Raw genomic sequence first — 22,027 nt, forward strand, 5'->3', positions numbered from 1 at the left:
TATTGATACATTATTGGGGAAAAAAGAACTTTAACCAATTCTATCAAGACAATGTACACTTCTGCGCCCTTTTGGCAGGAACACTGAAGAAAAAGATACCATATTTTTGGAATGTAGCAGCTGATTACTTGGTCGAACAAGCAAACCGATGAGCTATGCATTACCAGCGGAGTTGCTTTTGTTTGCACCTTGCAGCTCCATAGGAGAATTTGTCATACTTCCTACTGAGCCGAGGGTTTGAGAGCTCAATTGTGGGCTGGCAGGGCAAGCCTCCGGATTACCAGCACTAATGGCATGAACAGCCCCTGAGCTCATCTGTTGTGGGCTAATCGGGGTTCGCTGGCTCATTTGCTGTGGGCTAGCGTGCTGCAGCGGTTGCTGATTCAGTTGCGTCATTCCCAAGGTCGACGGTGAGCTTACATGTGATGGAGAAACAACAGCCTGTAGTGGTGAGGTTGTTTCTTGCTGTTGGTTCATGTACAGATTCATCCCAGCCATCAACTTTGGGGGACCCATTGGCCCCAGGACTGCCCTTTGCATAGGATTCATACCAGGCCTGTTCATAGGGTGGCCTAGCATCGAAAGACCAGTAGAGCCTGGGTGTAACTGTCTGGCCCCTGACAGGCTGCCCATACCCACTTGGGGACCTCCCAACATACTAGCTCGGTTCTGCATCTTTAATCTTGAAAAGATAGCAGCTTGTGCCGCTTGCAGTTGACTAGATCTAAGTTGCTGACTTATAGTGGTGGTGCCAATATTTGAAGCCTGGTTCAAACTCGATGGATTCTGACCCACATTAGTCATACCAGAAATAGATGCCATTGGGGTGGAGATTCCCGTTCCACCTACTCCTCTAGCACCTCCCATGCCCATGGTATTCCCAAGGCCTGCTAGCCCAACCATGTTGTTCGCCATACTCCCCATACCTATAGGCCCTCCAAGTCCCATCATTTTCCTCTGCATCAGATTTGGCAGTTGTTGCTGTTGTTGAGATTGCTGTTGTTGTTGCTGCTGCTGTAACAGGTGAAGTTGGAGAGCAGTTGACTTGTTGACTATGTGATTACCCAACTGCAAGTTCGAATTCTGCCCAATGGCTCAGCCGAACTATAAACATCCATCGATCATGTTGCCTTGAACTCTTCAGTCCTGTTGATCTTCATCGAACTTTCGGATGACCAAAACTATGCTCGGCAGACCATTTGATTCATTCACAAAATTAAAGCCCATGTGATGGGCTCCACATACACGTTAAATGTTGTCCATACACCTCAACAATTGGGATTATAGGGATCCCAGTTATTGGGACGTCTAGCATTGTTGTGACAATATTAATACCCGTCCTCAAAGTGGATTATAGAGAAACAACCCATAACAAAGATTGTTTAACATCTTTACCAAAATCACACAGTTGAGTAGCGACAATTGATTTAGCGAAGATAATTGGAAATTACCTTTCGAGCTAGTCTGGAATTCAAGGAATACTTGAGGAAATATTAAACTTACCAGCTCAATACTACGTGAGGAAATATTACATCGAACAAGAATGACCAAAACAAATTAAGCCAATATGACTCCAGACTCCAGGATATTATAAGACAAAGCATATACTAATGAATGCAAATAGATCGATGCATCAAAAAAATAGATTACATAGCCAATACAAATTTTTATTCCACGGTATAAGAAGATACAACATCAAATTTTTATTATATGGTAGAAGAGGAAAACACTCAAAGAGAAAGTACAAACTTTTATTTCAAGCTCTAAGAATTCGCAACATATCTCGAATGACAGTCATATCAAGCTTTTATTATATAGTAGAAACATGAAACACACAAAGAGAGAGTGGCATGCATCCTTGGAAAGCCATGCATCACCTAGCACAAATACATTACGGCTCCTAGAGAAGGCAACACCATCACAAGTATTCAATCTGCATTTATGATTGGAGATCGGAGAAGACGTGTAAAAATATATTACTATAAAAAGAAGTAAAAAAGAGACTAGTGTGATTTCTATATTCCTTATTGTGGGGCTCAATTTTCCATTGCTGGTTATTTCCGTTCATCTAGATCCCTCCCATAATTATAGCACCATGATAAGAATAATCGTTCAAATTAAGCTGCAGCTTCCAAATGTGATGCACACTTAAGACTCCTTATAGACCTGTAACCTTCACCACGATCCTCTGCTAGTGCCCACAAGACAGACTCGTCAAGAACATCGGGATTGTAAGTAACCAATCTCACCTACATGTATAAGATTTTTCACAGTAAATAGTTACAAGGGATGGGATATGCCATCATTAATTGTTAAATCAGAAGCAACAAATTAACAAATCCTGCAATTTTAAAGTTAGAGAATTCTTACAGGAACAGGATGACCGAAGGAATGCTTTAGGGTTTGACCAGTTGCTTTATTAACGAGAGAAAAGGCAGGAAAGCTGTTACGTGCACGTCCCACATCGCCCAGATGTGGGAGTGAAGTGCAAAATATAAGGGGGAGGTATGGGCCTCCCCTTGCAACCAGAGTTTTCAGGGCATTGGGCTTGGGCTTAGGGCCTGGGCTCCCTGGAGACTCTGGCCACAGCCGGCCCATTAGGTGGGTGTCGGTTGGGCTTTGGTTGTAAGGAGATCCTTATCATTTGGTATCGGAGCCACCCAGCTGGGCGGCTGTGGGATGTGTACGTGCTCCTCTGTCCCGGTATGGGCCGGGCGGGGCTGCGTTTCCGGAAGGGGCGACCTGTCTTAGGGACAGCGTGGGCCAACGGGGACGTTGGCCCTGTAAGAGCGGGGGTATGTTACGTGCACGTCCCACATCGCCCAGATGTGGGAGTGAAGTGCAAAATATAAGGGGGAGGTATGGGCCTCCCCTTGCAACCAGAGTTTTCAGGGCATTGGGCTTGGGCTTAGGGCCTGGGCTCCCTGGAGACTCTGGCCACAGCCGGCCCATTAGGTGGGTGTCGGTTGGGCTTTGGTTGTAAGGAGATCCTTATCGAAAGCCCCAATTGTCTGTCTTATTGTTGTACTTGTCATCTTTGTACCAATGCTGCAATAGCAAAACAATTAATGTTAGGCCCATATACATACTTAAAATATGCTCACTGTAAATTATATGTATGCAGTTCTTAAAAAACGAATGAAAATCATGAAAACATCCATTTTAACAGAAAAATGAAAAGATTTAAAAAAAAAAAAAAAAAAACTTGGTCATTCCACGAATAAACCTGGCGATGATCATTTTCATCAATAGGGACAAGAATGGCTATGCCTTGACGGACGGCTAGATTGTAGTTAGGGGAAGCCCTGCAGTACACCCTATAAGAAGGTTTGTTTGTTGCAACCATTGTTAACTGAATAATGAGGTTCAAGGGAGGTGGACATGCTATATGGAGTATGATCATTGGGGACGGTGCTATGGTGTGAACCCCATTACATTATTCTCTGGCTCCTCCGCCCCTACTTTTTGTTTTGTCCTTTATGACTGTAAAGTGCCTGGGGACTACAGTAGTACAGTGCCCTCGATCCCATCTTCCCAGTCAAGTTACTGGTTATATGGGCTTGATGTAGAAGATAAAATAAAGAAGACTGTTTGGAATAGAGACATTAATGTGGAAAAAGAAAATCGAATTCTAAAGTTGGGTTATCCATTGTGTCTTTTACTTGGGCAAAATATTCAACCAGAAAAAGCTTTTTTTTTTTTTTTTTGAGAGTATTGCGAAATGTAAGAATATACTTTCTTTGAACTGCCAACCTAAACTTTTTTTAGTGGAATTTTTTGATCAGACCTTCTCAATCCACACAATCACACTTGTTTGGTTAAGGGTTTGGAACACTTTGGGGCATAACCATGAATGTAAAGGGATAGGGGATCCAATTCTTGGCTCGTATTTTGGCTACAATACCCTGTCAAAAATTATGTTAAATCATGATTTTATTTTTTTTGAAAATAAATTATTAGAGTATAGGAGTTAGGAATTAGTATTTAGGGTTTAGAAAAAAAAAAATTCAAAATCAACTATATTCTAACATTCCAAAGTGTAGTTTGTCAGGCCTGCACATATTGCTCTCGGCATGAATTCCTGATGAAATGGCAACATCATCTCGAGTGACAGCCATGACAAGCTTTTATTATATGGTAGAAATAGGAAACACACAAAGAGAGAGTGGCATTCATCCTTGGAAAGCCATGCATAACCAAGCACAATACATGACAGCTCCCAAAGAAGGCAACACCGGCACGAGTAATCAACCTGCATTTGTGATTGTGGAGAATATTAGTAAAAATATATTTCTGTATTCTTTACTGTCGGGCTCAATTTTCCATAGCTGATTTTTTCCTTCATCAACAATAATAGCACCATGATATGAATATATGTACAAAGCACAAGCTTTCAAATGCGATTTGCAATCAAGACTCCTAATTTGACCTTTGATCATTACTACTTCTTGTCATTATATGTGTATGGAGTATGATCGTTGGGTATTAACATAGAAAAGGGTATTAAAGTACTGGAATATAAGCTATCAGTCGCATACAAAAGGCTAAGTAGCATGGCTGGAACTGCGGACAGCTTAAATATGAAGTCTTGCAGAAACCCATTGCAAAAACAAACCGAAAAATAATGCCAAGACAAAGGCGAAGGGACTGAGGCAGGTGATCATTACTACTTCTTGTCATTATATGTCAATGGTGTATGATCGTTGTGAGAAGCCGATTCAATTAGGCAGAAGGGAGCTTCAATAAACACGTGAATCACGCAAAACTATTAGGATATGATTTGTATCGTTTGGTTTTCCTCCACCTGTCAAGTCCTGTCTTCTTGCCGAGAAAAAAAAAACATTACGATATGGTTTGTATGGTTTGGTTTTGCTCCACCTGTCAAGTCCAATCGCGATATGATTTGTATGGTTTGTCATTTTTTTTTTTTTTGATAAATCAGATATATTAATAAAGAAGGCTTTATGCAAGCCTAAGCAAGAAAAAGCCAAGGAATCCCCAAGGCAAACAACAGTAGTGAACACCACTATTACAGACATAGATCTTCCACTACAACTCATACTCTAAATAGGCAACATGAAGACCCGTGCAAGCCCCCTTCAAAACTCAACCCAAAGGAACCATGTTATGCAAACCATGCTATCATCATCAGCTCGGGACCGCTGAAGGGGATTGAGATGTTGATGGCCTTAAGCCACAAATCATACCTAATAAAAATAAGGTATAAAACGTTGCCCCACTGGTTGCGTGTATTGTCAAACACTATCCGATTTCTTTCAGTCCAAAGAGTCCATATAATAGCAGCAAAGACCATGTACCAGAACTTTTTTTGATGTTTGCCTGAAGCAAAAGACGTCCATTCTTCAAAGAGCTTTTTCACAGAACAAGGATAGCACCAATTCACACCCCACCATCTCATGATATTATACCAAATTGCATTAGCTCCAATGCAATGCAAGAAGAGATGATCCACTGTTTCTTCTGAAAGATTACAAACTGGACATAGATTATCGCCCACAATGCCGAGCCTGAAAATTTTATCTTTGGTATTCACCTTCCCACATAGGAGAAGCCAAATGAAGAATTCCACCTTTGGGGGAGCCCATCCATTCCAACACTTAGTATATGCAGTATCAAGCATTGGAGTGTCGTAATTGGTTGCTGCCTCAGAGAGAGAGTAAACTGTGAAGACCCCATCTATTGCATATTTCCAAATGATTCTATCCTTCTTATAAGGGCAGAGGACCATGTGCTCAATAATTTTTTGGAGTTCCCTTTCTTGAATCTTTTCCCACTGGAAAAGCTCCCTTCTCCGAGGAATAATCCAACGCCAATCTGCACCTTCCCAAACTCCAAAGTTTTCGATGGCACAATTACACAACAGAGAAATAGTGAAAAGACGTGGAAATTGATCCTTCAATTACACGTGGAAATGGTTTGTCATTATACTCCATTACTCATATAATGACAAGAAATAATAATCACGGGTTGTTTTCACATTTTTTACTTTACAGACATAGAACCATCACCGATCCTAATCCATAGTTTGATCAACTAAGACACTTGGAAAACCAAACAGTTGAGACATCGATCTAATTTTGGACGTAATCATTGCAAAAGTATAAAGTAGACGAATTCACAAAATAAAGTATATGTAACTAGTATATTAATGGGGTTTCAAGGGAACCATTTAGGTGATAGCTCAAGTTGGCGAATCTCTCTAGGCGGTGTTGAGTTCGATTCTTTCTAGGAACAATATCTTTGTGTCAATGCGTTTGGCTTTTGCGCAATGTTGTCAGGTGGGATCCCACCTTACAATATATCAGTTATATCATTGAAAGGCGAGTTTGTTATCTGACAATGTGCGACCGTTCTTATCCAAAGAAACTTGCCTTTCAATACCTTGAAGACCTCAAAAATGAGTTTGAGCGTGTGAATGGGGCTCAAATAGAAACAGCTGCTAGACCTTATGCCTTCATCAAGTTTGGTAGGTTCACTTTTTTAATAATTTATTTGCCAAATTTGGTGTGTCTATTGCTGAACTTGACTGGATTTTTTCCATTATATTTTCTAAAGATACGTTCATACAGAGGACAAAGAAATTGTACCAGGACACTCGTACTCAGCGGAAAATTGCAAAGCTGAATGATGAAGTTTTTGAAGTCCACCAGATAATGACTCGCAATGTACAGGAAGTTCTTGGTGTTGGTGAAAAATTGGACCGTAATAATCTGGTTGTGTTTTTCTAATTGCCTGAGTTCAGTTGTCTTATCAAATTTTATTGCAGCTGACTATTTATAATTTTATAGAGACATCCACTGTTAGATAGAAACGGAGAAAGGAAAGATGAAGGCTGAAGATTCTTTAAACCAAGATGAGGTTGAAGAAGTCTCTGTATTCTTGTTGCGATTTTTTTTCGCAGCTCTGTGTGTCCTATGTCCATTTCTTTGCAAACCATGCCTGAGCTATTGTTTCTGATTTCATTACCATAGGGACCTGTACTGTTGTGTCATGCGTATCGGTTGTCAGTAAGATTTATGCTTTATGTATTTTGGTGGCAGTTTCCTATTTTTTTTCATGATTGGAATTATTTCCTTGTTAATTTGTTTGAGTCACATTGTTGGTCTCCTCAGAGCTTTGCAGTAATTAATAGAATTTATGGCGAGAACTGCTTCTTATTGCGAGTTAGTGGCTTCGTATAAGGATTTACTGGGTTGGCTCATTAATCTTTCTTCAGTCTGCCCTTGTGATTGCTTTTACTTGATGTCAACTGCTTAACGTCCTAAAATTATGATCGAATGCAACAAGAAATTAACTCCCCCTTTTGATTGGCAGGCTTTAATTCCGAAGTGGGCACCTGTTGCCATTGTGTTGGGTGTTGTTTTCCTCCTCTTCTGGGTCAAAACAAAACAAAGCTATGGTGATCCAACTACCCTTTTATGGTTATTGAGAGTCGACGCATATTATTTTTGGGTTTTCTCCATGAAGCTTTTGGTTGCCTGTTTCGCGCACTAGTGTAGACCATAGATTCAATGCGCCCCACGTCAGGCCTCAAAACATGCACGAATGAGTTAACTTAGGCAAATGATGAGTCACATAATTGACCCATCTCTTAACATGTGAAAAATAACAAGAATGAAAAAACCTAGCTCGGGTCGGAATATCATGAAGAACAACTCCTCAAGGATGATAAGAAACCCCCAAATTATTAAGCACAGATATGACCTCGAGAGGATCACTTTCCACTTGAATAACCCGAACACCTAGAGAAATCGCAAACTTCAACCCAAACCCAAGCACAAAGGCTATTGGAGTCCTCCATACCCATATGATTCCGTGGTTAAGGCCGCATCACAGTTGAGCTTAACACAACCAGCAGGAGGGACACACCAAACCACCCGATCACGAAAAACCTGAATGGTTCTAAATCGTTGGATACAAAGTGTATAACATGTTAGTTTTGGGCCAATATGGACTTGGTTCGCCCAATTAATGAGCCCAACTAAGAACCGTGCTTTAACCAGTTAACGTGCTTTTGGGCAAATCATCATGAAAGAGACGAATATAACCTTGTTAGTCCAAAAACAGACCGAAAGAGGAAAGAGGCCAGAGAACATATGCAGTTTTGACTTACAGAGTGAGAGAGCTATGTCTGCTTCCTTTGTAGGTTCTCACTACCCATGTTTGCAATCATGTTATTTCCATTGTCCCTATCTTGGGTTTTTCTAATCTGATCATTTTATTTTGTAGGTGTTTATTGCTTATGATCAAACTCCCTTTACCTCCCTGCCTTACCCTACCAACTGAACTACTAATCTAATTATCAGCTATTCTACAGCTCTACAGGAAGAAAGGGATCTCCTTTGATTAGGTGAGTATATATTGGGACCTTTGAGCTTTATGGGTTTTGTCAGGTTTTCACTTATTTTGATTGTTCTTAATCTGTTTCCAACTGTTGTGGCATATAGCTTCTTTGAAGCTCATAGTTCAGTGTGACAGTCATAGCTGTAATCATCTCGCATAACAGTCGGGTCTTAAATGTCACACCAAGATCTTCTGTGTTTTTGTTCACAGACTCTAGAGACTGAGAGGAAAAAAATTAACATCTAGGAAAAAGGAACCTGGCCTCTTTTTCCTAAGCAGCATAGAACTTGCAGTATTTGGTGGGGAATTCTTCACATAATCTTTAAGTGATCTCTGTTATGCAATGCCCTATGCTTAAAACATGTATAATTCCCTTAAGTTAAATGATTTTTTTTTCAGCCATGGGCTATTTTGAGTTCTGTTGTTCTAAGCCCCTTTCCTGCATGGTAAATGTCCTCAATTACCGGTTTAGTAGTGGGGAATTCTTTAAAAACAATAATTTTCCCTTTGAATCACTTCTTCATGCCGACCCGGTTTTAAAGCTTTACTGAGCCAGGGTTGTTTGCGGCACTTTCGTGATATGTTCAAGGTTTTGTGAGTCTCATTTTTATTTTTGTGTCCTAATCAGAGGCATGGGCATGTAATCATCCATGGTTGGGTTTTTTTTTTTTATCGGCTTAAGTCATGTTTTCCAAGTCAATTCTCTCCTAGTATTATTGAGATTTTTGTGTTCATCTAAGCGTAGGGTGCTCAAACATTAAATTACCTGTGGTGTTCATTTTTAGGAATAATGGCAGCTGAACCAGTTAATGTGAATGACTTCCAAGTGTTGGCCAAGCAAGTCCTTCCAAAGATGTACTATGATTTCTTTGCTGGGGGAGCTGAGGATGAGCACACTCTAAGAGAGAATATTGAAGCATTTCATAGAATCACGTAATGTGTAAAACGTGTCAATGACTTGTGTAGCAAACCATGTACAAGAAATTAATGATTCATCTAAACATGTTACTTCTCAGTTTTCGGCCGAGAGTTCTTGTTGATGTGAGCAGAATAGATATGTCAACTAATGTATTGGGTTACAAAATCTCAGCACCCATTATGATTGCTCCGACAGGTTTCCATAAGCTGGCGCACCCTGAAGGTCTAAATTGTGTTCCATAGTTATTAGCCGAAATGTGTTTACAATTTTTCTTATCGCTTGCTGTTGCCATTTATTGTAGGTGAGGTTGCCACAGCAAGAGCTGCGGCCTCATGTAACACCATAATGGTAGTTAAGGAACCTGTTTTAACTTCATTTGCTTGGTTTAAGGATACAACTGCTGAATTGTTTTTCATCGCAGATTTTATCCTACGTGTCTACCTGCATGGTGGAGGAGGTTGCCGCGAGCTGCAATGCCATTCGGTTTTTTCAATTATATGTATATGGTCTATGTCGTGCACTGTCAATATTTTTTTATTTGAAAACCAATATTTACTAACAGTGTGTGTGTGTGTGTGTGTGTGTGTGTGTGTGAAACCATTTAATAGAAGTCGTGACTGCAATTGGGTATCCTTTTGTGATTAGGTATACAAGAGACGAGATATATCAGCTCAGCTGGTGCAGAGAGCTGAGAGAAATGGCTACAAGGCTATTGTCTTGACTGGAGATGTTCCAAGGCTTGGTCGAAGAGAGGCCGACATAAAAAATAAGTAAATTACATTATTCTTTTTCTGACTTATTCTCTTTGTTTAAGTACACATACTAAATTTCTTCCAGAGTCTAATCTGACTGACTCCATCCAATGAGAATGGGATTGTCCTCAAATTCTTATGTCTAAAACCATGAGATATATTTACCACTTCTTGTCTCCTTAACTAACTGGGTATGCTGTATCTAATGCATCTTTCTGTCATATGATCATTTATGCAGAATGGTGGCACCTCAATTGAAGAACTTTGAAGGTCTCTTGTCAACTGAAGTTGTCTCTGTAAGTGGAAAAGTTCAGTTCTGCTTATTCCTTTAAGTATGCCTATGACAATGAATAAATCACTTCTTGCTTTTGCGTTTTGCGTTTTGCGTTTTACCTTTTATTGCTATACATCACAGCCATGTTTCATTCTCATAATATGAGAGATTCTATATAAAAATGAAATACTCTTTTGCATCAGTCCCCAAAGTATTGTTCAGTTCTAAAACTACATTAAAGGGTCAATATCTGTGTTTGCTATGTCAAAGTGTACCCACATATGTGCAATATCCCATTATATGAAGTTGAGAAAATCCAAGTAGGAGATCGTAAGAGAATAAGTGAGAAGCTCACAAAATCGAGCTGAAGTAATAAGAAAGGATATAGATATGGAAGGATTAAATGATTAATCTATAGCATCCCTTTGTTGTCATAATGTTTGAATTATGACCCAATCTGGTTCCTTTTTCCCATAAAATGAACTTTTTTGCAGGATGATGGCTCAAACGTGCAAGCATTTGTCAAAAAAACTTTAGATGCTTCTTTTTCTTGGAAGGTATTTACTGTAAACTGATTGCTCAACATTTGAATTGCTTCTAGGAGAGAATCATGGGTAATCAATCTGAGGCTATAATTCTCCATGGTCAGGGAAGTCATCTTGTAGAGATGAATTCCACATTTTTTTGGGGATGCAAAAGGTTCTATAGTAAAATAGTCTGGTTTGTAATATTCCACGAGTTGAGTATTTACTTAATATGCGTTTGGCTTTAATAATTATCCATTGCAAGTATTGTTAGGGCGAATGCAGTGTACAGGAGTCATGGTTTCTGTGTTTGTTTAGGTTTCTTTGTCTATATTGGTAAAGCCTGCATCGTAACTTATGCAGGATGTAGGATGGTTGAGGTCTGTGACAAAATTGCCAATTTTGATCAAGGGTATACTCACTCGTGAAGATGGTATGATTGCTGTTCCATGTTATCATATATACATCTCTTCCATGTTAATATTTTTCTCTCACTCGTGTCTTTAGTTATTTGAATTAATCTTCGTTTTGAATGATGTTGAATATTTCATTCAACCCTTATATATAATATGCTTCACATTATATTGCTCGCTTTATGCAGTTTTTGAACATTCTAGTAACAATTCTTGTTGCAGTGTCGAACTGTTGATTCAGTAGAACTGTTTGTATGTAAAAAAAAGTGTTATGGTATGTTCCATATTTAGCATGGGTCAAGTTTAATGTGCCACCTTTGGCAGCAATAAAGGCTGTGGAAGTAGGTGTTGACGGGATCGTTGTGTCTAATCATGGAGCTCGCCAGCTAGATCATAGTCCAGCAACAATTTCTGTTCTCGAAGAGGTAGCATGAATGATTCCCATCTTCTCATTCCTTTTATTATAAATGCTTTTGGCCTGAGATAAGAGCCCTAGGTGTCCAAGCTTGTTTCAGAACTTAGAAATAAAAATAACCAAGTCTAGGTTTTTTAGGCTAAAGCACATAAACGTAACTCAAGTATTCTGAATTTGCAGGTGGTTCATGCCGTTGCTGGGAAAGTTCCTGTTCTATTTGACGGAGGAGTGAGGCGAGGAACAGATGTTTTCAAGGCATTAGCCCTTGGTGCACAAGCTGTCCTAGTAAGTTCTTTGGATAGCCTATTCAAATCACGTCCAACGTAACAACTTAGGGTGCCTGGAAAAGAAAAAAAAACATCTATTGTTGTGTAGAATTGTAGATGGTGTCCTCCTGTATCTAATTGCAAATACTGCTTAATTCTACGATCCATGCACTGCTTTGCCAAAGTTATGGTTGTTAGGGGGTGGCAGTTTCTTACGTTTGGCAACTGAATTATGTCACTGCAGGTTGGAAGGCCTGTTGTCTTTGGGTTAGCAGCAAAGGGGGAACATGGGGTGAGACAAGTTGTTACTATGCTCAAGGATGAACTTGAACTCACCATGGCGCTGTCCGGCTGCCCGAGTGTGAAAGACATTACCAGGAGCCATGTGAGAACAGAACTTGAGAAACTCAAGTCCATGCTCTAATTTACTTTTCAGAGTTTGGAGCAAAAACTTATTCTGCAGATGAATGATTTACATCGTCAATAATGTAGCAAAGTATGCTAGTCCTTATAAGACAATCTTCTGTGGCATGATGGAACATTCAGTGAGCATTGGGAACATCTTGGATCTGTATCATGTCTGTACTTGTAAATTAAATGGTTATTTCTCACTGGAAACCTCTAATTGCATCATTTGAATATCACAATTGCTGAGGATCGAACCATGGAAACCCTGTAGGCTATGTCTTTGGCCAAAGCCGATAAAACCCGGTATGCATATGCCTTTGACCAAAGCCGATAAAATCAATCGATGTACTTAGAATTGGACTTAATAACCACTTGCATCTCAGAAATGCCATCCCCGTTATTGATACATTATTGGGGAAAAAAGAACTTTAACCAATTCTATCAAGACAATGTACACTTCTGCGCCCTTTGGCAGGAACACTGAAGAAAAAGATACCATATTTTTGGAATGTAGCAGCTGATTACTTGGTCGAACAAGCAAACCGATGAGCTATGCATTACCAGCGGAGTTGCTTTTGTTTGCACCTTGCAGCTCCATAGGAGAATTTGTCATACTTCCTACTGAGCCGAGGGTTTGAGAGCTCAATTGTGGGCTGGCAGGGCAAGCCTCTGGATTACCAGCACTAATGGCATGAACAGCCCCTGAGCTCATCTGTTGTGGGCTCATCGGGGTTCGCTGGCTCATTTGCTGTGGGCTAGCGTGCTGCAGCGGTTGCTGATTCAGTTGCGTCATTCCCAAGGTCGACGGTGAGCTTACATGTGATGGAGAAACAACAGCCTGTAGTGGTGAGGTTGTTTCTTGCTGCTGCAGGTGTTGCTGCTGTTGCTGTTGATGCAGTGGATGCTGCTGCTGCTGTTGGTTCATGTACAGATTCATCCCAGCCATCAACTTTGGGGGACCCATTGGCCCCAGGACTGCCCTTTGCATAGGATTCATACCAGGCCTGTTCATAGGGTGGCCTAGCATCGAAAGACCAGTAGAGCCTGGGTGTAACTGTCTGGCCCCTGACAGGCTGCCCATACCCACTTGGGGACCTCCCAACATACTAGCTCGGTTCTGCATCTTTAATCTTGAAAAGATAGCAGCTTGTGCCGCTTGCAGTTGACTAGATCTAAGTTGCTGACTTATAGTGGTGGTGCCAATATTTGAAGCCTGGTTCAAACTCGATGGATTCTGACCCACATTAGTCATACCAGAAATAGATGCCATTGGGGTGGAGATTCCCGTTCCTCCTACTCCTCTAGCACCTCCCATGCCCATGGTATTCCCAAGGCCTGCTAGCCCAACCATGTTGTTCGCCATACTCCCCATACCTACAGGCCCTCCAAGTCCCACCATTTTCCTCTGCATCAGATTTGGCAGTTGTTGCTGTTGTTGTGATTGCTGTTGTTGTTGTGATTGCTGTAACAGGTGAAGTTGGAGAGCAGTTGACTTGTTGACCATGTGATTACCCAACTGCAAGTTCGAATTCTGCCCAATTCCATTCAACTGTGAGAGAGGATTTGATGGAAGCATCATTTGTGATCTCTGGAACTGTGAATGCTGTTGAATCAAAGACTCTTGATTTTGCTGCTGTTGCTGTTGAGGCTGTAGCTGAAGTGATGGTTGCGTTTCAAGCTGTTGTGGCCTTGTGGGTATGGAAACGCCAGATAATAGTCCTTGTGACATCTGTAAGGCCCGAGGTCCAGGAGGCAGCATTCTTGTGTTTGCTACAAGATTGTGGGATGAAGTTAAAGATGAGTTAGCACTGTTAGTTGGCTTTGCAGCTTCATTCATTGGCAGACCTGCAACTGCTTCCGTATACTGCTGCGTCTGCACTGCTGAACTATTAGGAGGCATCACAGAAACATTTTGTTGACTACTTGAAGCAGGATTTATTCGAGGTGGTCTTGGTTTGAGTTGATCTTCGACAAGATATCCTTCACGTATCATCTGCATAAGCAGATGGATTTACTTAAATTCAAGTAAAAAGTTCAATACAAAGTCACATACCAATGAACAAGACATACCAATGAACAAAACTGTGTTGCAAGCAAATCCGCATAGTGCTGCAACAGAAATCAGTTGGCAGTTAGAATATAAAGGATTCATGTACTTACAGGAATAGCTAAAGTTATGAGGATAGAAATAGTAGGGAAATATTAGCCAAAAATATGAGAGTCGACAAAAATTTCAATTTTATAACATAGACATTCACGAAAACCAGATAGAAGTATGGCATTTCAACGGATTATCAAACCAAAAGGAAAAGTTTCGAAGTATGGAAATTTTATGCAAACACGAGTTGCAAGTGCGATAAACCAACAAAAACCACAAATGGAAAGCATAAAAAATCACGAGTTTTCTAGTATAATCATTTTCTTTGGCGAAATGTGAGGTTGATATAAACCCTCAAGAAGTGCTGTCATGAAATCAATCTGAAAGGAGCTTCGTTCATGGCTAAAATGTAATTGGCACAGTAACTTACAGTACTGGGCAATGCCTGTAGATGATCATCATCTACAATCAGAATATCACCACTATCCATGTCTCCATAATACATTCCCACGGTACCATCATTAGGCTTCTCTGACATAAACATTCTAGCTTGTACTCTAGGAACATAAGAAACAACGTTCCCTGTACAGAGAGGATAAAGTTTCACACACAAAACTGAATCAGATAAACTCCAAGAACAGAATCCTACAACTGAATAAGTAACATAACATACCTTGGACTACACGGTCCCCCTGGATAAAACTTATGATTCTCATCTTGCAGATATTGGTGCTGCCACCGACAAGTGAGTTTGATAAAACATTGACGTCATCTTTGAAGTCCTCATTATTGGGTGAATTGGAAAGACAACTTGATAGATGTTGAGATGAAAATATTTTGGGTTTTTTGATGGAGTTGTCATCAACTTTAATCTTTTTGGAGTTGAGTTGATGCCTGGAGCAGATAACAAATGAATATAATGAAAAAGATGGAATTGAATATATTGCCACAAATATGACTTCTAACAGAATATCCATATCATGATTATTTTTAACACACAAAGGAACTAGGATACTATAAAATCAAGAATTTATGCTTTCATAAATAGAATGAATCATGAAGCACATAAAACATCCGAAAGATGAACAAATATGCAGGAATATTATCACTTGATAGACTTTTTCAGAATTATGTGGTTTGTATATTGCCCATCTGTCATTCTGCCTCATCATATGACTAATCGACCTGCCTATCTAACCTTTCAGGTTTCTCACAGAGTCTGGAAACATGTGATCACATGGACCGCAGTACAGTGAATCAATCAAATGAAGACTTCTTATTCTTGAGGGTAAAAAAATGCATTTGAAATAGGTATCAAGGAGGTCGCACCCTTTTACTTCAAGAGAATATTTACGAAGTTCTACATGAAAGAGCATGTACTAGTACTACATCTATTAGACTAACCCCATCTAGATTACTTGGTCCACTAAACCTAAAGCAGGTATTGCTTAGCCTGATGTCACATAAGTTGTGCATGAAAGTTTCCTCTCCTTCAAAGGGCCACAACATCTCTTAAACCTTTCCAGTCCTCTTCCCCATCCCACCCCACCCCACCCTATATAAGGTACAGAACCAAGATAGACCAGTTAATGTAATGAAATACAAATTTATTAATCCAGAAAAATGGTATATTTATAAAGAAAGCATATATTACCTCATGGTCACCATTTCAATCTTCGAGAACCTTTCAAGCATTGATTGATCTGCCAAAGGTGGGGTTCCAACAGAAGGACTATTTGCATTTAACGGGACACTTATATTACTAACGCTTGCAGGAGAACCACCTCTACTCATTGCCTGAGTCTTAGGAAGGGAATTTGACCGTCGTTTTGCAACAACGAGAGGTGCTGTTTGCCTTTGCATGGAATCATTAGCACTTGAAGTCAAAGACGGGGTACCACCAACTGTAGGAACTGAATTCACTGTAGCTTTCTCTTTATGTGATGCTCCAAGTGCCGTACTAGTTGTAGCCGGTCCAAAGTGAGGCCCTACTGAACCACTAGAAAGTTCCCCTGATTTGGAAGATAAGGAAGATTGGGCCAAAGCACTGGCAGATAACCTGGGACTCTGTGCTGACTTCCTTTTCTGAAAGTGATCCTCTTTCCTAGGATCTTTCTCAATATGCTGAGGAAGATTATTCCAGGACGCCTGTGAGAGGCCAGATCTCATTAATGGATGCTGAGGCAATCGTTGCTGAACCCTTGGCTGTTGCAGATCCAGATGGCTTGTCTGAACCTGCCCATCCAATTTTTCTATCTCAAACTGCTCCTCCTTGGCACCATATCTTAAGCCCTGCTGTCCTGCAGTGAATGGTGCTGGCTCAGTCTCCTGGTTCAGAATCCCTTCAAGTGCCTGCTGGTTATACTTTTGAATGCCTGCATTTGTATATTGGTTTCCCCTTGCCATTGCTTGCTGCTGTAACAATGAATTCTTCCGGTTCGAATCAGCTACATTGAAGCTGTCTATATGTGCCCCAATCTGATGCTGTTGAAATCCATCAACACACATCTGTGTAAGCCTTGCTCTCTTCTGAAAATTGGATAATGCTGACAGCTGCCCATCTTGATTCTCCCTCTTCCCAAGAAGTGAAGCATTAGAGTGAGCATTGTCTCCATATGCAATCACAGTGTCCTGAGCTGAAGGGGAAGCTCCCGATGAACTAATAACAGGCCCATGATCTTGCATACTTCTTGGTGTCCCTGCCCCAATGTGATACCTTGATTGCGATACCAAAGGCAGCGCTGCCACAGAAGCATCTGAAGCAAAATTTTTGTGTCTTAAGGCTGACATATTATTTGGACCAATATTTTGAGCGGTCAAGTTCTCACGGATATTCTGTGGCATCATATTGCCTGAAATCATGCTTGATTCTCCCAACCTAGAGCTTTCTGGCACCGGATCCATGCAAGCTTTCTTCACCTGCATTGTATTACCAGATGTTCCTCCAGGAATCTGCCTCAGTCGTTTTCTCCTCAGACTGCACATATCCAAATTCAGCTGCAAAAAAAGAAAATAAGGTCATTATGCAAAAATACTGAGCTGCCCAAGAGAACATGAAATTCACCTAAAAATTTAGTACCTCTGAGGCAACTGACTTGCTACAGATCCTATCCAATTTGGGAGTAGGATCTAGACAAAGCTGCGGTTGCAATGCCTTTAAAATTCGGGATTCTACTTCCTTCAGTAAAAAACAAAACTTTGAGTTACAGATAACCTTTGACCGAAATGCATCATCTTAAACCAGCAAAGGATGCAATCAACAAGTCAGACTTACCATCAGATCACCGTAAGTCCAAGAATTCTCTGAGATCAGCGGGATATCCTTCACTACATTCTCCAGTGACATTTTTAGACACACTTTATGCACCACTGGTGGATAATCAGTAGAAGGAACAATTGACCCATCTTCCAATGCACATTTTCGGTAATCTCGTACCTGCCAAGTCTCATACATTATAAACTGTCTACACACAGCATATGAGAGAAGATTTTTCATAAAGACTCTAAGATTGTGTTTTACGCGTTATGGTCTGTACCCCTCACCCAAAACCACCCCTTTGTTCCCCAGATATAATCCATTGAGGTAGGCCGGCCATTATTTCTATGCAAGCATACAAATAGAAGGGAAATGTGGCAGCCTAGGATACCCATGAAAGAGCAAGATACACAAACAAAGTGGTGTTGATAACAAAGCAAGTGAAGGGAGTGGAGGTTTATCACTTATCAGCCATGGCAGAAAGCAGATAAGAAATTGGAATTATTGGTAAGAAGAAGTCGTGTTGGCAAAGAGGCACAGATCAGGATTTGGCAGAACTTTTATCTAAAATTTCCAAAAAGAACATATTAGTGATTTCTGAAATGCCTAAGAAATAAAACTTACTTTCTGACTAGATGTATAATGTATTACTAAACATAAATCTTAAGCATGCTTCAAAAGCATCTTGCTTTGCACAGGCGCATCCTTACATGAAGCTGCATCTGGATACACGTACACTTATGGGATGCAGAAATAGAACATAGAAAATTGTCTGTGCGTATGATGAGGCTTTGATGGTGTTGATAGCAGAAGGTTAATCCAAAAAAACACCTCCACTGTTTGTAAGAAATTAAAAGTCCGCTCAAGAAAAGTCCGCTCATTCATGATATATGTTCGGATGGTAAGATTTTAAAACAAAAGTCCGCTCAAGAAAATTTCCCTTTTCCAAATAAAAGGCATGCAGGGTTTAAGGAATCTGAAGTTTTTGATGGTGTCAAATAACACAAACAAAAATAAACAATTTACTGATATAATTTCTTTGTGAAATAAGCCATCACATTCATGGCATGATGGTAAAGTGAAATTATGCACGAAGGAGAGACGCCTACCAAGGCAGTTTTGGCGAGGGAAACTTGGGAAGGGTTCATTTTAATTCGAATGCTAAAGAATTTATTGAAGCACCAGGAAGCGTAGAAGACAGGATTACAATGTGGCAATATTGATGTTCTCAAGCAAGCTGTAACAAGAGTTAGAACAACATGATTTCAAAAAGCTAAAGAACAATTAAGAAAGCCATCTATAGAACTTTCAGAGCCGTTGAAGATGCTATTTTTTCTTCCATTCCAAATTAGACCCAAGGCAATCATAACAACAATTAGAATACGCTTCCTTTTCATCCTATTTGTGCGAAGAGAACCCCACTAAGAGATTACGAGAGTAGATAACTCACCTCACAAACAAGGCTCCCATCAATATACCTGCAAGACATATCATCCAGAATATCTCCAGGCAATCGGCCCGACTCGATTGCCTACAAATCGTAAAATGGTAAAGGAAAAAATTAACATAAGAAATTACAGTAAAACAGATAAATAGCCAGGAAATCTAGCAAATGAATCCAATGAAAATGACAAGCAATGGCAGGCCTAAGACTTGCTACAAATGGGTTGTCATTAAATACATGTCACTACAATACACATGTCAAAATGAGCCCTTTTGACAATTGTTCAACCATACGAAATGTCTACTACTGCATTTTAGGAATGTAAATGTCATTAAGGGAAAAAGATATATACTCACAGAGAACAGGGTTTCAGATGTCCTATCATATGGATGCAACAGCTTTGGAGCATCATGCAGCGCAGCCAGATGTTGAACTTCATTCTGAAAATTTATAAAACAACAGATAAGATGATAGAAAACGAGATGTTTTCTTTCCTTGAGGCCTCCAATTTATAGGAAATAGATCTTTATAAAACCTCTGAGAACTTTCCAATTGAGTATCCATCCGAGTAGAGGTTCAACGTAAAAGAAACCTCATGCCCTGTAATAAGAAAGAACAGACATGCTCATTATGTAAATATTGACAGAAACCAACAAAACAAATTCTGACTCTAACCTGCAGGTATGCTACATCCTTTGGTGGCCAGCGATGCGACAGAGACCCCAGGAACATCCTCACGTCCATTAGCTATGTCAACCTATTTCACAGGGGAACCAAATTCATGGAAAGAAACAATAGTATGGTCCCTTTTTCTTCAACACTCGGAACACTTGTCAACTACCAATCAATAAATGAAAAGGAGTTTCACTCATTGCCACAGATGAGGAAGTAGAAAAAGTCTTAGTATATGTGGGTGGGCGAAGCCCAATATAGGCTTCAGTCATAATAAATATTATTTTTACAGATAGCAAACTATGAGAACCAGAAGTCTACAATTTTCATTTTTTGAGTTACAACCTCTTGTAGTGTAATGCAGACATACACAAAATGATCTCTTTATATATACACACACACACAACATCCCCAAAATGTAATCCCACCCCACCTCTTTACTGCTAGACAGCTAGAGCCAAAACCAATTGCGTCTTGTCCATTATAGTAGTCACCATCTCAACTAAATCTGATGCAAACAATCAGGGGCCCGTTTTTTAGACATGTTGAACAGCTCATGAACAGAGATAGCTCCACCAACCCAACCCTCCACCCCAAAAAAATCCAAGCTTCTCATGCTCGTATCTACTTCCGAAAGACTTTTACACTAATAAATCAAAGATTAAACAACGAGTACGCGTTTGCATACGCTTTATTGTCCTTCTATATTATTCCGCTTCCCATGTTATTTCAGCTATTAAACAGACTGATTAAGTTTCAAGACCTTACCTCAAGCTTTTTGTTGGAGGATTCATCTTTCAAGCCAATTCGCGAGCTCTCCTTTGAATCCAATCCATCATCGATTACAGTTTCAGATTGAAGACAAGGCTTAGGACGGAACCTGGTGCCAGTTTTCGAGACCTTAAATGAGACACCCATAAAGAATCCTCCAAACCTTAATCTTTGTGTTTGGATGATGAGAAAGTGAAAGGATAGGAGAAAATTTTCTCGAAGCAAGTTCAAGCATATAAGTTAAAGCTTTGTCAGGACTCAATCATGGCACGCACGAGAAGTATGTGAGAGATTGAGGCATTCAAGACACTTGTGGAGACACCAATCCAAAAGAACATATGGATTTCGGATGAACGACAATAGAGAAAAATTCAGCCAAAGAATGAGGGAGAACAACAACGTTCGCAACTCAATTCTCAAATTCAGAGACGCCCACAATAGTTGAGTGTTTCTGAGAATTCAAGGTTTTATTATGCCGTTTGGAAGGTGAGAAAGAAAGAGGAATATATTCAGGATGAAAAGAAGTCATTTTTTCATCTTAATTGCGATACCCAGATAAGTTTTCTTAGAATTCAGGAGCTCTACGTTTGACTTGGGTCATGAAACAAAGTAAAAACTCAAAATCTCAGTCGGTTAAATGGGAATGTTTGGATGGACTGAAAGTAGTCGAGAGAGTAAACCTAGAACCCTAGAACCATCAGTTCGTTCGATCCCAACGTAGGACAAGGTAGGGGTGAAAGAGAGGAGAAATTTGCAGGAGGAAGGACTCCATCGGCGTTGGAGACGGGCGTCTGCGATTGAGATCCAACCCAATTACTAAATTGGGGGTAGTTTAGTCCGACCACGGTTTTTGTTTTTTTTAAAGACATCCCACTCTGTAAAAAAATCAATTGACAAAGTGCTTTTAAAATCAGATATGACTAAAACTATAAGTACTTGGGGGTCTTCAATTAGCCCATTTTGACATTGAAAATAATTTTTAAGATTTTCATAAAAATAACAAGTAAAATATGTAATATTATGAATATGATGATAAATCTGCGCCAAGGGACATGTCCAACTTTTTATTATTTTTAGCTTTTTTTTATAAATAACAATTCATCTTGCCCTTTTTAACTTTTATTGTAATTTCACTATTTTGTATATTTCTTTCTATGAAACCATCAAATGATGCAATTTCACCCCAGGAATTTGGGTAGAGCCAAAAAAATAATTTTAATAATTTTTTATTCATGTAAATCTTGGGTACTTAAAATTTCCAACTCCTCCAAATGCATTTGGTAATTAGGCAATGTGGAGTACTGAACTTGTAAGAAACTGTAGTTACTCCATTGAAAAAAAAAATGATATAAATTTTGTATATTTGATTTTTATTTTGTCAATGTTGTAATTTAATAATTTTCTCAATTCTGAATAAACTTTCTTACTCCAATTGAACGCTCATATATCAA

General features: G+C 39.8%; 4 protein-coding genes across 5 annotated transcripts; 2 read left to right on the forward strand and 2 right to left on the reverse strand.

Annotated features, from left to right (window-relative positions):
- Positions 1-1,781: 1,781 nt before the first annotated feature.
- Positions 1,782-3,354, reverse strand: LOC119982518 (ricin B-like lectin R40G3). The gene is made up of 4 exons (XM_038825952.1): positions 3,227-3,354; positions 3,003-3,048; positions 2,371-2,444; positions 1,782-2,249 (listed from the first exon to the last, which is right to left on the reverse strand). Exons 1-4 carry the CDS (start codon positions 3,344-3,346, stop codon positions 2,118-2,120), a joined length of 372 nt encoding a protein of 123 aa, XP_038681880.1. The 5' UTR covers positions 3,347-3,354; the 3' UTR covers positions 1,782-2,117.
- A 3,000-nt stretch (positions 3,355-6,354) lies between these two features.
- LOC119982519 (25.3 kDa vesicle transport protein-like) lies at positions 6,355-7,177 on the forward strand. The gene is made up of 2 exons (XM_038825953.1): positions 6,355-6,487; positions 6,577-7,177. The coding sequence occupies exons 1-2, from the start codon at positions 6,361-6,363 to the stop codon at positions 6,747-6,749; spliced, it is 300 nt and encodes a 99-aa protein (XP_038681881.1). The 5' UTR covers positions 6,355-6,360; the 3' UTR covers positions 6,750-7,177.
- A 941-nt stretch (positions 7,178-8,118) lies between these two features.
- LOC119982517 (peroxisomal (S)-2-hydroxy-acid oxidase GLO4-like) lies at positions 8,119-12,568 on the forward strand. 2 transcript variants are annotated; one of them, XM_038825951.1, is made up of 13 exons: positions 8,119-8,137; positions 8,251-8,371; positions 9,150-9,297; positions 9,381-9,505; positions 9,585-9,631; positions 9,705-9,782; positions 9,929-10,053; positions 10,274-10,331; positions 10,804-10,866; positions 11,197-11,266; positions 11,571-11,671; positions 11,842-11,946; positions 12,172-12,568. In XM_038825951.1, the coding sequence occupies exons 3-13, from the start codon at positions 9,155-9,157 to the stop codon at positions 12,349-12,351; spliced, it is 1,095 nt and encodes a 364-aa protein (XP_038681879.1). In that variant the 5' UTR covers positions 8,119-8,137; positions 8,251-8,371; positions 9,150-9,154; the 3' UTR covers positions 12,352-12,568. The 2 variants fall into 2 exon arrangements, with proteins under 2 accessions (XP_038681879.1, XP_038681878.1); XM_038825950.1 differs by having other exon boundaries at positions 8,128-8,163.
- Positions 12,569-12,690: 122 nt separating this feature from the next.
- LOC119982515 (protein PHYTOCHROME-DEPENDENT LATE-FLOWERING-like) lies at positions 12,691-21,392 on the reverse strand. The gene is made up of 12 exons (XM_038825945.1): positions 20,574-21,392; positions 19,809-19,890; positions 19,669-19,733; positions 19,490-19,573; positions 19,140-19,220; positions 17,708-17,869; positions 17,513-17,611; positions 16,088-17,430; positions 15,107-15,327; positions 14,864-15,015; positions 14,406-14,444; positions 12,691-14,328 (listed from the first exon to the last, which is right to left on the reverse strand). The coding sequence occupies exons 1-12, from the start codon at positions 20,721-20,723 to the stop codon at positions 12,886-12,888; spliced, it is 3,921 nt and encodes a 1,306-aa protein (XP_038681873.1). The 5' UTR covers positions 20,724-21,392; the 3' UTR covers positions 12,691-12,885.
- Positions 21,393-22,027: the final 635 nt, after the last annotated feature.

The sequence above is a fragment of the Tripterygium wilfordii genome, chromosome 17, assembly GCF_013401445.1.
Source record: "Tripterygium wilfordii isolate XIE 37 chromosome 17, ASM1340144v1, whole genome shotgun sequence".
In the NCBI taxonomy this organism is placed as follows: Eukaryota; Viridiplantae; Streptophyta; class Magnoliopsida; order Celastrales; family Celastraceae; genus Tripterygium; species Tripterygium wilfordii.

Excerpts from the sequence above, each read along its gene's own strand:
- LOC119982518 (XM_038825952.1), bottom strand. The coding sequence starts at position 3,346 with ATGGTTGCAACAAACAAACCTTCTTATAGGGTGTACTGCAGGGCTTCC. Across the intron at positions 2,445-3,002 it reads CAATAAGACAGACAATTGGG|GCTTTCCTGCCTTTTCTCTC; the intron begins GCTTTCGATAAG and ends GTGCACGTAACA. Across the intron at positions 2,250-2,370 it reads CCTTCGGTCATCCTGTTCCT|GTGAGATTGGTTACTTACAA; the intron begins GTAAGAATTCTC and ends TTATACATGTAG.
- LOC119982515 (XM_038825945.1), bottom strand. The coding sequence starts at position 20,723 with ATGGGTGTCTCATTTAAGGTCTCGAAAACTGGCACCAGGTTCCGTCCT. Across the intron at positions 19,891-20,573 it reads CCTCCAACAAAAAGCTTGAG|GTTGACATAGCTAATGGACG; the intron begins GTAAGGTCTTGA and ends CCTGTGAAATAG. Across the intron at positions 19,221-19,489 it reads CATCTGAAACCCTGTTCTCT|GCAATCGAGTCGGGCCGATT; the intron begins GTGAGTATATAT and ends TACGATTTGTAG.
- LOC119982519 (XM_038825953.1), top strand. The coding sequence starts at position 6,361 with ATGTGCGACCGTTCTTATCCAAAGAAACTTGCCTTTCAATACCTTGAA. Across the intron at positions 6,488-6,576 it reads TTATGCCTTCATCAAGTTTG|ATACGTTCATACAGAGGACA; the intron begins GTAGGTTCACTT and ends TATTTTCTAAAG.
- LOC119982517 (XM_038825951.1), top strand. The coding sequence starts at position 9,155 with ATGGCAGCTGAACCAGTTAATGTGAATGACTTCCAAGTGTTGGCCAAG. Across the intron at positions 9,632-9,704 it reads CCTCATGTAACACCATAATG|ATTTTATCCTACGTGTCTAC; the intron begins GTAGTTAAGGAA and ends TTTTCATCGCAG. Across the intron at positions 10,332-10,803 it reads TGTCAACTGAAGTTGTCTCT|GATGATGGCTCAAACGTGCA; the intron begins GTAAGTGGAAAA and ends ACTTTTTTGCAG.